Source organism: Theropithecus gelada, chromosome 16 (genome assembly GCF_003255815.1).
Source record: "Theropithecus gelada isolate Dixy chromosome 16, Tgel_1.0, whole genome shotgun sequence".
Lineage (NCBI taxonomy): Eukaryota > Metazoa > Chordata > Mammalia > Primates > Cercopithecidae > Theropithecus > Theropithecus gelada.
In genome coordinates, this window is record NC_037684.1 from 64052777 (window position 1) to 64068118 (window position 15342).

Below are 15342 nucleotides of genomic sequence, written 5' to 3' on the forward strand. Positions count from 1 at the left end.
GTGAAGAAAACGACATTCTAGCTGGGATCCGGGGCTCTTGCAGCTACACAGAAGTTGCTAATAATGTGCAGAAAGAGGAGACCGTCACCAACATCCAGTTTGTGCTGCTGGACTGTTCGCACCTCAAGTTCTCCCTGGTGCAGCACTGCAATGAGTGGCAGAACAAGTTCACGACTCTGCTGAGGGAGATGGCTGCTGGGCGTCTCCTGGAGCTGCACACCTACCTGAAGGACAATGCAGAGAAGTGCGGGCTGGGGCGCCCTGCAGGAAGGGGCCAGGGGCAGGCCCTGGGCCTTCCACTCATTAGAGCTCCCTTTGCCCACCTTCAGAATCAGCCGCCCTCCCCAGACGCTGGAGGAACTGGGGGTCAGCTTGCAGCTCATGGATACCCTGCAGCACGATTTGGCCAACCTGGAGACTCAGATCCCTCCCATACACGAGCAATTTGCCATTCTTGAAAAGTACGAGGTGCCAGTCGAGGACAGTGTGAGTTCCTGTGGTGTTTGGTTTACCTGGAACCCGTATCGGCGGCAGATTGCAGGGGAGGCCCTTGGCTGTCCTCAGGGAGAGTAGAGAAGTGACAGGAGGAGGAGACTCCAGATTTGAAAGCCAAAGCTAGCTCAAACGATACCTTTACTTAGCTTCTGGATTTCTTTTTCCTTTTTTTTCTTTTCTTTTTCTTCCTCCTCTTCCTCTTCCTCTTCTTCTTCTTTTTTTTTTAAAATAGAGTCTGGCTTTGTCACCCAGGCTGGAGAGCAGTGGTACGATCTCGGCCTACTGCAACCTCTGCCTCCCAGGCTCAAGTGATTCTCCTACGTCAGCCTCCCGAGTAGCTGGGACCACAGGTGCATGCCACCACACCTGACTGATTTTAGTATTTTTTGTAGAGATGGGGTCTCATTTTGTTGCCGAGGATGGTCTTAAACTCCTGAACTCAAGCAATCTGCTGACCTTGGCCTCTCAAAGTGCTGGGGTTATAGGTGTGAACCACTGCACCCAGCTGGTTTTACTTACTGCATTTACTTTTTGTTTTTTTTTTTTGTTTTGGCCTCATTCTCAGACAGACAGCTTTGAGACTGTTTTTTTTTTGTTTTTGTTTTTGTTTTTTTTTTTTTGAGACCGGGCCTCCAACCATTCCCCAGCCTGGAGTGCAGTAGTGCAATCATGGCTCACTGCAGCCTCAACTTCCTGGGCTCAAGTGATCCACCTCAGCCTCCAGAGTAGCTGGGACTACAGGCATCTCAAGTGATCCTCCCACCTTGGCCTCCCAAAGTGCTGGGATCACAGGCGTGAGCCACCACACCAGGCCAGGGTTTCTTTTAGGCCCAGCACCTCACACTTTGACTTTTTTAGGCCTTGTCACATGTGCAAAACTCATCCCCAGACTCTGGTCTGGAGGATCAGAAAAGAGTCCTTAAAAGCCTTTATGAGAGGGCAGACCTCCTGCTCCTGGTCATCTGCCACTCTCTGACACCCCCAGGTCTTGGAGATGCTGGACAGTCTCAATGGGGAATGGGTTGTCTTCCAACAAACTCTGCTGGACAGTGAGCAAATGCTGAAGAAATACAAGGAGAAATTCAAGACAGGCCTGATCCACTCGGCAGATGACTTCAAGAAGAAAGCACATACGCTTCTGGAAGATTTCGAATTCAAAGGTACTACTTGATACACCTCTCCCGCTTCTTTAGGCTTTGTTTAGAGACCCCGCCTTCCAAGCCCAGGTCCTGGGAAGGGAGAACAGGGAGGGGAGGCGGAGGGTGGGTGCTGGGGCGAGGAAGAGCCACCGCTCAGGAGGAAAGGAGGAGGACACTCAGTGGCTCTCGTTTTGGGCACAGGTGCAGCTCATAGCATTTCTACTTTTCTTTTTTCTTTCTGTTTTTTTTTTTTTTTTTTTTTGAGATGGAATCTCTCTCTGTTGCCAGTCTGGAGTGCAGTGGCTCGATCTCAGCTCACTGCAACCTCCACCTCCTGGGTTTAAGCGATTCTTCTGCCTCAGCCTCCCGAGTAGCAGTGCGCGTGCGCCACCATGCCCGGCTAATTTTTGTATTTTTAGTAGAGACGGGGTTTCACCGTGTTGGCCAGGATAGTCTCGATCTCTTGACCTTGTGATCCGCCTGCCTCAGCCTCCCAAAGTGCTGGAATTACAGGCGTGAGCCACCGCGACCAGCCCCCATTTCTACTTTTTTTTTTTTTTTTTGAGACGGAGTCTCGCTCTGTCTCCCAGGCTGGAGTGCGGTGGCGCGATCTCCACTCACTGCAAGCTCCGCCTCCCGGGTTCACGCCGTTCTCCTGCCTCAGCCTCCCGTGTGGCTGGGACTACAGGCGCTCGCCACCGCGCCCGGCTAATTTTTGTATTTTTAGTAGAGACGGGGTTTCACTGTATTAGTCAGGATGGTCTCGATCTCCTGACCTCGTGATCCACCCATCTCAGCCTCCCAAAGTGTTGGGATTACAGGTGTGAGCCACGGCGCCCGGCCCATTTCTACTTTTCTTATCCCGACTTTCTTTTTTTTTTTTTTTTTTTTTGAGATGGAGTCTGGCTCTGTCCCCCAGGCTGGAGTGCAGTGGCCGGATCTCAGCTCACTGCAAGCTCCGCCTCCCGGGTTTACGCCATTCTCCTGCCTCAGCCTCCCGAGTAGCTGGGACTACAGGCGCCCGCCACGTCGCCCGGCTAGTTTTTTTTTTTTTTGTATTTTTTTTAGTATAGATGGGGTTTCACTGTGTTAGCCAGGATGGTCTCGATCTCCTGACCTCGTGATCCGCCCATCTCGGCCTCCCAAAGTGCTGGGATCACAGGCTTGAGCCACCGCGGCCGGCCTTATCCCGACTTTCGTATTCCATCTGTTCCTGACTCTCAAGCCGCATTTAGAAGTTTTTGCTAAGATTAACCATCATTCTTTCAATGCGTTCCCTCTTGTTCTCCTTCTCTTCCCTCTCTCACATGAGGAGAGAGGTGAGATTTGCCCACAAAGAGATAGGAGAGCCGTGGCTGTCCTTGCCAGATGTGAGCGGGAAGCTGAGCTTCATCCTGAATCCTCCACAGGCCCTTTCACCAGCAACGTGGGACACATGTCTGCCCTAGACCAGATCGCACAAGTGCGGGCCATGCTAATGGCCATGCGGGAAGAGGAAAACAGTCTCCGAGCCAACCTGGGCATCTTCAAGATCGAGCAGCCACCCTCTAAGGACCTTCAGAACCTGGAGAAGGTGGTGTGCTGAGCGAGGACCCTGTGGTCACTGTCGATAAGGGGCAGGGACAGGATAATGGGTCCTTAGCACCCACAAAGGCAGTGGGACGGGAGAGGAGCTCACGAGGAGCTTTTGTTTCAGTTGAGGTAAAATTCACACAACAAAATTAATTATTATTATTTTTTTGAGACAGAGTCTTGCTCTCTTACCCAGGCTGGAGTGTGGTTGCGCAATCTCGGCTCACTGTAACCTCTGTTGCCCGGGTTCAAACGATTCTCATGCCTCAGACTCCCGACTAGCTGGGATTACAAGCATCCACCACTATGCCTGGCTACTTTTTGTATTTTTAGTATAGAGATGGGGTTTTACCATATTGTCCAGGCTGGTCTCGAACTCCTGACCTCAGGTGATCCACCTGCCTCAACCTCCCAAAGTGCTGGGATTACAGGTGTGAGCCACGGCGCCCCACCAAAATTAACCATTTTGAAGTGAACAATTAGTGACATTTAGTGATTCACACCACCTCCATCTAATTCCCAAACATTTGTATTACCCTAAAGGAAACTCTGCCCCTTAGCAGTCACGTCCATCCCCCGTCCCCCGCCCCAGTCAGTTATGAGCCTATTTTCCAGGTGTGTGATTTGCCTATTCTGGACACTTCATACAAATGGAACCATATCATACGTGGCCTTTTTAATCTGACTTCTTTCGTTTAGCATAATGTCTTCAAGGTTCATCCATGGTGTAGCATGGATCAGTACTTTTTAAAATGGCTGAATATTCATATTTGAATATTGTATGAATTTACCACATTTTGTTTACCATTCACCAGTTGATGGACATTTGGGTTATTTCCACCTTTTAGCTAAAAGGAGTAGTGCTGCCATGAACACGCGTGGACTTGTATTTGTCTGAACACCTGTTCCCTATTCTTGTGGGTGTGAGCCTAGGGGTGGAATTGCTAGATCATATGGAAACTCTATGTTTAACTTTTTGAGGAGCTGCCAAGCCATTTTCCACAGCAGCTGCACCATTTCGCATTCCCACTAGCAGTGTACAAGGCTTCCTATTTCTCCATATCTCCATGCCAACACTTATTTACCTTTTTTTTTTTTTTTTGGTTCTAGCCATCCTAGCGGGTGTGAAGTGGTATCTCACTGAGCTTTTGATTTGCATTTTCCTAATGACTCATGACATTGAGGATCTTTTCCTGTGCTTGTTCCTTGATAAGCTCTTAAGGCGACAGAGTGGAGAAATTTATGTGGACGGAGGAGGCCGCTGTATTATCTAGAGGGAAAGCGTCACAGAGCGAGAGCAGCGAAAGGCCTGGGCGTCCGTCGGGGAGGAGGAGGGCAGGTGCCACTTCATGCAATGCGCCTTTCTGCTCTGTAGGAGCTCGATGCCCTCCAGCAAGTCTGGGAGATCACACGAGACTGGGAGGAGAACTGGAATGAGTGGAAGACTGGCCGGTTCCTGACCCTGCAGACCGAAACCATGGAGACCATGGCCCACGGGCTGTTTCGTCGCCTCACAAGATTAGCCAAAGAGTATAAGGTGGGGAGAAACAGGGCGGGGAGGCGGAAGAGAAGCTAGTGGAGGATCAGGGTCTATTCCCAGGGAGGTCGTCGGGTCTTCTGATGCCCCCAACTTTTGCTCAGGACCGAAACTGGGAAATTATTGAAACCACTCGCTCAAAAATAGAGCAGTTCAAGAGGACCATGCCTCTCATCTCAGACCTACGGAACCCTGCCCTTAGAGAGAGGTGAGGCTGCCCCTCTGCTCCCGGGTGTCCACTCTGCCCCGCTGGCCTGCGCCACCACCTGGTCCCTCCCATTCTCCTCTCCACGGTGTTCACAGCTCTCTCTTCCCCTTTGTCCACAAATGTATGTCTTTTTCTCTTTCCTCTTTTTAACAAACATTTAATTTTGATGGACGCATGAAAATTGCATACACTTACGGTGTACAGCATAATGTTTTGAAATATGTACACATTGCGGAATGGCTAAATTGAGCTAATTATCATATGCATTACCTCACATACCTATTTTTTGTAGTGAGAATACTGAAAAGCTACTCTCAGTGGTTTTCAAGTGTACAATAGATTGTTATCAACCATTGTTGCCACAATGTACAGGAGATCATCCCTCTTGTTTAACTGAAATTTTGTGTCCTTTGACCAACACCTCCCCAACTCTCCACCTACCACCCCCAGTCCCTGATAACCAGCATTCGTCTCCGCTTCAGTGAGTTCAACCTGTTCGGACTTCACATATGACATACGAGTGCGATCGCGCGGTGTTTGTCTTTCTTTGCCTGGCTTATTTCGCTTAGCAAAATGTCCTCCAGCGTCTTCCATGTTGTTGCAAATGACAGGATTTTCTTCTTTCCTGTGGCTGAAGATATTTCACTGTATGTATGCACCACATTTTCGTCCTCCATTCATCGCTTGATGGACACTCAGGGTGATTCCACATCGTGGCTATTGCGAATAGTGCTCAGTGAACATGTGGCACAGACACCAAGCCTGCCACTGTCCTCTGCTTCTTGCACTGTCTCAGGTCATCCAGCCTTGCTGACTCTTGTTCTCTGCCCCCTGCCCTGGGGCCTCCCGCTGTCTGAGAGGGAGTTGTCTATCATGACTAAGCCTTATGTCTTTTTTTTTTTTCTTTTTCTGGGAGGTAGACAGAGTCTCACTCTGTTGCCCAGGCTGGGGTGCAGTGCTGTGATCTCAGCTCACTGTAACCTTCGCCTCGCGGGTTCAAGCAATTCTTGTGCCTCAGCCTCCCGAGTAACTGGGATTACAAGCACCCGCCACCATGCTCGGCTAATTTTTGTATTTTTAGTAGAGATAGAGTTTTGCCATGTTGGCCAAGATGGTCTTGAACTCCTGGCCTCAAGTGGTCCACCCGCCTTGGCCTCCCAAAGTGCTTGGATTACAGGCGTGAGCCACCTGGCCCGGCCCGCCTTATGTCTTTTGTTATACAAAATATTTTATTTTGAGGTAACCAAAAGTATAACTTTCTTTCTGTATGGTTTTTGCCTTTGTGCCTTGTTTAGGAAGATCTTTCCTATCCCAAAGTTACAAATACATCCTCTTCATTTTGTCTTCTAATGCTTTGTGTTTCTCAGGTTTAACTCCTTTAATCCGTCGGAATTTATCATATGGTAGAGGATGCATCTCGAGCCATTGGGGATAGATTTATAAAAATGAAGTAATTTTTTTTTTTTTTTTTTCTGAGACGGAGTCTCGCTCTGTCACCCGGGCTGGAGTGCAGTGGCCGGATCTCAGCTCACTGCAAGCTCCGCCTCCCGGGTTTACGCCATTCTCCGGCCTCAGCCTCCCGAGTAGCTGGGACTACAGGCGCCCGCCACCTCGCCCGGCTAGTTTTTTTTTGTATTTTTTAGTAGAGACAGGGTTTCACCGTGTTCGCCAGGATGGTCTCGATCTTCTGACCTCGTGATCCACCCGTCTCGGCCTCCCAAAGTGCTGGGATTACAGGCTTGAGCCACCGCGCCCGGCCCAAAAAAAAATGAAGTAATTTTTATAAATGGTGTTTTAATAATGATCTATCCATTTAAGAGAAAATAATTTTGCTTCTTCGTCTTTCTTCCAGTATAATGTTTTTGGCAATGCCGAAACTATTAAGTGTTATACGGTTATGTATAACCTAACCACTTTATTTGCTTACATTACTTAACCTCTCTAAGCCTCAGTTTTCTTATCCATAAATGGAATAATAATAATTCCTAATTTATAGAGTAGCCATGAGAATGATATGAGATGTTTCATGTAAGGCCTTTACTCAGTGCAGATCTAGAGTAAACCTGCGGTGATTCTTTGTGTGTTTTGTGGGCGCACCTGCCTCAACTCCCTCTCCAGATAATCCACTCCTGGAGGGTCTCACCTCAATCTTCGTATTCCCCATGGTGCCTATGATTGCATCTTCAAACCTGTTTAGCAAAATGAGTTGAATCATGAATTAATAACTATGCAGAATCACAGTGTCCCAGTGGGAGACAGCACTGGGAGTGATGGTAACGCTCCTGACCTCACACCCTCCTGTTCCTGGCTGCAGGCACTGGGACCAGGTCAGGGATGAGATCCAGCGGGAGTTTGATCAGGAATCTGAAAGCTTCACCTTGGAGCAGATTGTGGAGCTTGGGATGGATCAGCACGTGGAGAAAATTGGGGAGATCTCTGCTTCAGCAACTAAAGAGCTGGCTATAGAAGTGGTACGACCCTCCTCTCCCATGCTCCCACACCTCCTGCACCTCCTGGAGCACAGGCTTCCAGCTGTTCATCATCTGATGATGCCTCTCAGCTCCTGTTCCCCTTAGGGAAGAGATACCTGACTGCTGTGTCCCCCAATTTCTCTCCACAGGCTTTACAAAACATTGCCAAGACCTGGGATGTGACTCAGCTCGACATAGTACCCTACAAGGATAAAGGCCATCATCGGCTCAGGTTGGGGGAGCTGGGGCTCCAGGAGAAGAGGGGGCTGTGTGACCCGGGCTGCAGCGTGGGGCCAAGGTTGGGCAGGTGGGGATGGGCTATGATTTTGACCCCTTGTGTCCCAGAGGTACAGAAGAAATATTCCAGGCGCTGGAAGATAACCAGGTAGCTCTGTCTACCATGAAGGCATCTCGCTTTGTCAAGGCCTTTGAGAAGGATGTAGATCACTGGGAACGCTGCCTCTCCCTCATTTTGGAGGTTATTGAGATGATTCTCACAGTGCAGCGTCAGTGGATGTACTTAGAGGTCAGGACTCAGCGCCCAAGCTTTTCCTGCTTCCTGCTTTTCCTCCTTCATTTGCTTAAGACCTAGATTTTGCCCTATTATCAGCCTCATTCTCCTACCTTTAAAGTCACTCTTCATCTAGGACCCAGCTGTCTGATTCTTAGGTATTACCTCTCACCTTAGATTCCCTCTCTAACAAGTTTTTGTTCTTCTTCCTAGATTTTTCTTCCATTTTTCTTCTTAGACCCAAGTACCTGGCCCCCGACTTCCAACTTTCCTTGTAGAACTTGGGCATCTTGGCCTTTGACTTCTGGCACTCTGTATCTTCTACTCAGCTGTCACCCACGATCTGGGAACAGGGAGCAGAGGGTGGAGAGTGTGTAAGAAGTGGCCTCTCACCCCAATTTTTGGCCCCCTCAGAATATCTTCCTAGGAGAAGACATCCGCAAGCAGCTGCCCAATGAATCGGCCTTATTTGACCAGGTCAACAGCAACTGGAAAGCCATCATGGACAGGATGAACAAGGACAACAATGCTCTCCGGAGCACCCATTACCCAGGTCAGAGCTCCAGGGCTGCTGCCCTGACACAGCTTCGGCAGGCACTCTGCTTGGTCATGGTTGCATGTTTCATTGATTAAAAAGACTGATGCCGCCAGCTCTCATAACATGTCCCATCTCCATCACCTCTTCTAAGCATTAGATCACAATTCCATAAATTAAACTCAACAAGTATTTGCGTGGAGTATAATAATGTAGTGGTTAAGAGCATGGGATATGGAATCAGTCAGATTAGTTTATTTATTTATTAAAAAAAATTTGTTCTTGAGACGGAGGTTTGTGCGTCGCCCAGGCTGGAGTGCAGTGGTGCGATCTGGGCTCACTGCACTGTCCACCTCCTGGGTTCAAACGATTCTCCTGCTTCAGCCTCCCAAGTAGCTGGGGAATACAAGCATGTGCCACCACCTCTGGCTAATTTTTTAAATTTTTAGTAGAGCTGGGCTTTCACCAAGTTGGCCAGGCTGGTCTCGAACTCCTGACCTCAGGTGATCCACCTCCCTCAGTCTCCCAAAGTGCTGGGATTACAGGTGTGAGCCACTGAGCCCAGTCTACACTGACTTTAGTTTAGCAGATTAGCCTTCAGCCATGGGATGGGGTAGGGTATGGGGAAGAAAGGGATGAACACATGGTAAGATGAACACATAGTGAGGGCTGGTTGACTGGGGGAGACTGGGGTAGAGAATCAGGGAGTCAGGTTTGACAACGGGCATCTAGAATGGGCATCCTGTGGTGAAGAATTCTGGCGGGGGTACAGAGGACCTCTTCATTTTACCTAGGGCTAGTCTTAACAGTGCTTCATTTTTCCAAGAGCCTTCAGTATACACATCAATAAAAATAACTTTAATTATTCTGATAAAAGGTAAACATGAAAAGTTATGATATGCAAAGTTGAATGACAATGACTGATATTATTTGAAATAATTGATTGAATTATATTTCGGAACAATTTATAAGCAAAGCCAAAAAAACAATGATCCCTTTGTTGAATGCACAGAATAAATCCATCTTGTCCACGGCTACTGAGTCTGCCTGTGATCTCCGGGGGTCACTCAGGTTTGCACTCACAGGACCCGACAGCCTGTAGACCCTGTGTTTGAAGGCATGAGGGTTACCTCTGAGTCACACTTACTAGTGTCCCTCCTTTCTTCAGAAAGCTAGAAACTAGGAAGACAAGGGGAAAATCAATCAAGACCTGAGGTATGGGGCTGTAGGCTGGGAGGAAACTAACATTATTGAGAAGCTACCGATGTGAATACATTTCAATTAGTACTCGCATTGGTTTTTTTTTTGTTGTTTTTTGAGACGGAGTTTCGGTCTTGTTGCCCAGGCTGAAGTGCAATGGTGCGATCTCAGCTCACCACAACCTCCACCTCCCAGTTCAAGCAATTCTCCTGCCTCAGTCTCCCAAGTAGCTGGGATTATAGGCGTGTGCCACCACACTCACCTACGTTTGTATTTTTTTTTAGTAGAGACGGGGTTTCACCATGTTGGTCAGGCTGGTCTCGCTCTCTGACCTCAAGTGATCCACCCGCCTCGGCCTCCCAGACTGCTGGGATTACAGGCGTGAACCACCACCGCTGGCCTCACGTTGATTTTTGAGATGGATTTTATTGCCATTTTATACACAAAGGGGTCAAAACTCGATGAGGTGAATTCACATGCCAGTAAGTGAAAGAACTACTGTTTGATTGGGAGTCTTCTGCCGCCTGTTCTGGAACTCTTTTTGCTGTGACATGGGGGACACTGGCAACCCCAGTCCTTGTAGATTTCTTTCACTGTGTGCACATAACATGTATCTGAAGTGATTTAGCTTGCTAGATTGTGTACATAGAGGGAAATCTCTACTTTTTAGAAGCTCTTGGGTGGGCCAGTGGATCCCTAAGTTCTTCCCCCAGCCCTTATTTTCTTTTTTTGCCTTTGGGAAATGAAGGAAGATGGACCCCCAAGTTCTTCGGTGGGTGTGTTATACAGTGTCCCCCGCTACCCACTGGGGATATGTTCCAAGACCCCCCAGTAGGTGCCTGACACCTCAGATAGTCCTGAACCCAATTGCCATCAATCAGAACATGTTTCTGTTTGTGTCTGCTTCCCATAAATTTAATGCCCTTTCCATCTTAACTAAGCATTTGTTATGCACCGAGGCTGTAACTTTTGCACTTTGAGGTGTGACAGCAAAACTATCATGAATTTCTTTTTCCTTTGTCACAGTTTCACAGATAGAAGATTCAGATTCTTTTTTTTTTTTTTTTTTTTTTTTTTTGTAGACGGAGTCTTGCTCTGTCGCCTAGGTTGGAGTACGGTGGTGCGATCTCAGCTCACTGCAACTTCCACCTTCTGGGTTTAAGTGATTCTCCTGCCTCAGCCTCCCGAGTAGCTTGGCTTACAGTCACCTGCCACCACGCCCGGCTAATTTTTGTATTTTTAGTAGAGATGGGATTTCACCATGATGGCCAGGCTGGTCTTGAACTCCTGATCTCAAGTGATCCGCCCACCTCGGCCTCCCAAAGTATTGGGATGACAGGTGTTAGCTACTGCACCCGGCCAGAAGATTCATTCTTACTGTAGATCTCAGCAACCTCAGTTGAGAACTTTCACCTTTTCACTTAAAGGAAGGAAGCTCTTTATGGAAGCACTTTACGGCTTCTCTTTGGCGTATCTGAATTGGCAGCATCACTACTCTTGCACTTTTGCTTACATTATTAAGTGAAATAAGAGTCACTTGAACACAGGCACTGCTGTGATGTCACAACAGTCAATCTGATAACCGAGAGGGCTACTAAATGACTCACGGGCAGGGAACCTCTTCAGCGTGGAGACGCTGGACAGAGGGATCATTCACATCCTGGGGCACAGAGCAGGATGGTGAGAGATTGCATCACACTACTCAGAACAGTGTGCAATTAAAACCTAGGAATTGTTTATTTCTGGAATTTTCCATTCAGTATTTTCGGACCACAGTTGTCTGCAGGTAGTTGCAACCATGGAAAGTGAAACTGTGGATAAGGGGAAGTTACTGTATTAATGAAGTCATGGCCGGGCGCGGTGGCTCAAGCTTGTAATCTCAGCACTTTGGGAGGCCGAGATGGGCGGATCACGAGGTCAGGAGATCAAGACCGTCCTGGCTAACCCGGTGAAACCCCGTCTCTACTAAAAATACAAAAAACTAGCCGGGCGAGGTGGCGGGCGCCTGTAGTCCCAGCTACACAGGAGGCTGAGGCAGGAGAATGGCGTAAACCCGGGAGGTGGAGCTTGCAGTGAGCTGAGATCCGGCCCCTGCACTCCAGCCTGGGCGACAGAGCGAGACTCCATCTCAAAAAAAAAAAAAAAATTAATGAAGTCATATATGATGTATCATTAATGCATAAACAGTAACCTGTACAATAGTGCATAATGAATAGTGAGTCATGAATTAATGGAGAGAATGGGATGAGCATGATAGAGGGTCTGGGGATACTTCTTTGCGTCCAGAAACCCTCATGGCAGTCTGTGCCCCACTGCTCAAGAGCTGGCAAAGAACACAGAGTTGGGGCATCCAGATCCCCCCAGGGCAGTGGAAAGAAGGCCATCAAATGGCATTCATCACGCTTCTTCCCAGGCCTCCTGGACACATTGACAGAAATGAACACAATCCTGGAAGATATTCAGAAGTCTCTGGATATGTATTTAGAGACCAAGCGACATATTTTCCCCCGCTTCTACTTCTTGTCCAATGATGACCTACTGGAGATTCTGGGCCAGTCCCGAAACCCAGAGGCTGTGCAGCCGCACCTCAAAAAATGCTTTGACAACATCAAGTTGCTGAGAATCCAGAAGGTCGGTAGAAGTGGCCACAATGAGATGGTGGGTGGGTATGAAAGGCTTTGGAAGGGACCCTGCCCTCCCAACAGGAGGGCCATGTTAATTAATGATTCTCGATTCTCAGGAGATAGAACTTCTTCGAATTGGTAATATTGAGAGGAGGGGAGAGGAGCAGTAATTACCCTCAAAAGGCCCCAGTACTTCTAGGCGGATACCAAGTGTGGGCTGGCCAGGCTCTGAGCAGCTTCTGTTTTCTGCAGGTTGGAGGGTCCAGCAGCAAATGGGAAGCTGTGGGAATGTTCTCCGGCGACGGCGAGTACATTGATTTCCTCCACTCAGTACTTTTAGAAGGACCTGTGGAGGTGAGTTGTGGTGAGGGTCTGAGGACCTAGCTGATTCTTCTTCCTGCAGACAGTTCACCTGGGCCGGGCACGGTGGCTCACACCTGTAATCCCAGCACTCTGGAAGGCTGAGACAGGCAGATCCCCTGAGGTCGGGAGTTCCAGACCAGCCTGACCAACATGGAGAAACCCCATCTCTACTAAAAGTACAAAATTAGCCGGGAGTGGTGGCGCATGCCTGTAATCCCAGCTATTCAGGAGGCTGAGGCAGGAGAATTGCTCAAACCTGGGAGGCGGAGGTTGCAGTGAGCTGAGATCGCGCCATTGCACTCCAGCCTGGGCAATAAGAGTGAAACTCCATCTCAAAAAAAGAAAAAGAAAAAAAAAGAAAGTTCACCTGGCTCCATGAGGAGAGAAGATCTCTGTAAATGGCCGATAGTCACTCTTTCCCCTCCCACCTGCCATTCCTGACAATGATCATCTCTGCTCTGAACTGAAATTTCCTTCTGAAAGTCAGACCATCTGCCTCAGAGCCTCCATTTCTCTCAGGGACCCAAGCCAGCCGTTGCCCATTCCTGCTTTTCTCTGGGTACAAAGCCCCGGAGTGCCGCTTCCTAAGTGCCTTCCCTGTGGAGGACCTTGGCCATGCCCCTGAGGCTGAGCTACCCTATTCTCCCACCTCCTCCCAGTCCTGGCTCGGCGATGTGGAACGGACCATGAGGGTGACCCTGCGGGACCTTCTCCGGAACTGCCGCCTGGCCCTCAAGAAGTTCCTCAACAAGAGGGACAAATGGGTGAAGGAGTGGGCTGGCCAGGTGAGTTGGGGTCAACAGAAATGAGGGAACAAGGGGCCAGGCATGGTGGCTCACACCTGTAATCCCAGCACTTTGGGAGGCCGAGGCGGGCAGATCACTTGAGGTCAGGAGTTCAAGACCAGCCTGGCCAACGTGGTGAAACCCTGTCTCTACTAAAAACACAAAAAATTATCTGGTGTGGTGATGCACACCTGTAATCCCAGTTTCTCAGGAGGCAGGAAAATAGCTTGAACCCAGGAGGCGAAGGTTGCAATGAGCCAAGACTGTGCCACTGCACTCCAGCCTGGGTGACAAAGTAAGACTCCATCTAAAAAAATTTAAAAAATTTAAAAAAAAAGAAAGAAAGAAAAAAAGAAAGAAATGAAGAAATGAGGGAACAAGAAGATAGAGTTAAAAAGATGGAGTTAAAAGGAGGTGGCCAGTGGAAAGACAGAATCTTGAGTCTCACACAGTGTGGTTTCTTACCCCCCTTTCTGGGCTGTGGCTCTGGTCATCCAAGCTGGACCCTTAGCTCCTGACCTGAGGCCCATGTCCCATCTTTCAGAGCAGATTGGGTGCAGTTGGGAGAGGCACACAGTTCTTGAAATAACTGGGACTTGGGAGCTGGGCTGTGTGGATGGCCGAGGACAGGGCTTTGGGACATGGCTTCTGCACATCCTCAGATGGTGATCACTGCCAGTCAGATCCAGTGGACGGCTGATGTCACCAAGTGCCTGCTGACAGCGAAGGAGCGGGGAGACAAGAAAATCCTCAAGGTCATGAAGAAGAAGCAGGTGGGAGGCCGAGCACAGTGGCTGATGCTTGTAATCCCAGCACTTTGGGAGGCAGAGGTGGGAGGAGCCCACTCACTTGAGCCCAGGAGTTCGAGACCAGCCTGGGCAATATGGTGAAACCCCTTCTTTACCAAAAAATACAAAAATTAGCTGGTGGCACACCCAGGAGGTTGAGGCTGCAGTGAGCTGAGATCGTACCACTGCACTCCAGCCTGGGCAACAGAGCAAGACTCTGTCTCAAAAAAAAAAAAGGCTGGGCACAGTGGCTCACGTGTGTAATCCCAGCACTTTGGGAGGCCGAGGCAGGCAGATCACGAGGTTAGGAGATTGAGACCATCCTGGCTAACACGGTGAAACCCCGTCTCTATTAAAAATACAAAAAATTAGCCAGGCATGGTGGCGGGCACCTGTAGTCCCAGCTACTCGGGAGGCTGAGGCAGGAGAATGGCGTGAACCCAGGAGTTGGAGGTTGCAGTGAGCCAAGATCTCGCCACTGCACTCCAGCCTGCGCGACAGAGTGAGACTCTGTCTCAAAAAAAAAAAAAAAAAGTAAGGAAAAGAAAAGAAAGAAAAGAAAAGAAAAAAGCAGGTGGGTGCTCTGCAAGTATGGGCTAGGTCTGGAGCTAGAATTGCAGGGAGGAAGCAGTCAGAATTAGAGGTGAGCTGGTGGAAAAGGGCCAGAGTGAGGGTGCTTTATGATGGAAGTCCAGTGCGGGCAGTCCGTGGTGGAGCAGAATTACCAGGAGTTACAGCAGGTGGGTTGGAAGCGGTGCTGGGTGGGGGTGAGGGGTGATTGGGCTTTGGCGACATTGCTCTGTCTGCTCTCTTCCCTGCTGCCTCATGCCACAGGTGTCAATCCTGAATAAGTATTCAGAAGCTATCAGGGGGAACTTGACCAAGATCATGCGGCTTAAAATTGTGGCTCTGGTGACGATAGAAATTCATGCCCGGGATGTGTTGGAGAAGCTTTACAAGAGTGGACTTATGGATGTCAATTCCTTTGACTGGCTCAGCCAACTTCGGTTCTACTGGGAGAAGGTGCCAGATGGGCCAACTCCCCACTCTCTTACCGTAAAATGGATCCTAATGCTTTTATTGCATCCATGTTCTGTAAATGCAAGGATATCCT

General features: G+C 48.9%; 1 protein-coding gene across 1 annotated transcript in view; it reads left to right on the forward strand.

Annotated features, from left to right (window-relative positions):
• Positions 1–15342, forward strand: part of DNAH2 (dynein axonemal heavy chain 2) — a 123379-nt gene that overhangs the window by 48071 nt on the left and 59966 nt on the right. Inside the window, exons 19-33 of the mRNA XM_025362511.1 lie at positions 44–244; positions 330–486; positions 1481–1655; positions 3044–3207; positions 4582–4743; positions 4848–4951; positions 7266–7422; positions 7572–7654; positions 7768–7948; positions 8348–8486; positions 12082–12299; positions 12545–12646; positions 13315–13440; positions 14103–14213; positions 15063–15251. Coding sequence (XP_025218296.1) covers positions 44–244; positions 330–486; positions 1481–1655; positions 3044–3207; positions 4582–4743; positions 4848–4951; positions 7266–7422; positions 7572–7654; positions 7768–7948; positions 8348–8486; positions 12082–12299; positions 12545–12646; positions 13315–13440; positions 14103–14213; positions 15063–15251 — 2269 coding nt within the window. The remainder of the gene's footprint in view (positions 1–43; positions 245–329; positions 487–1480; positions 1656–3043; positions 3208–4581; positions 4744–4847; positions 4952–7265; positions 7423–7571; positions 7655–7767; positions 7949–8347; positions 8487–12081; positions 12300–12544; positions 12647–13314; positions 13441–14102; positions 14214–15062; positions 15252–15342) is intronic.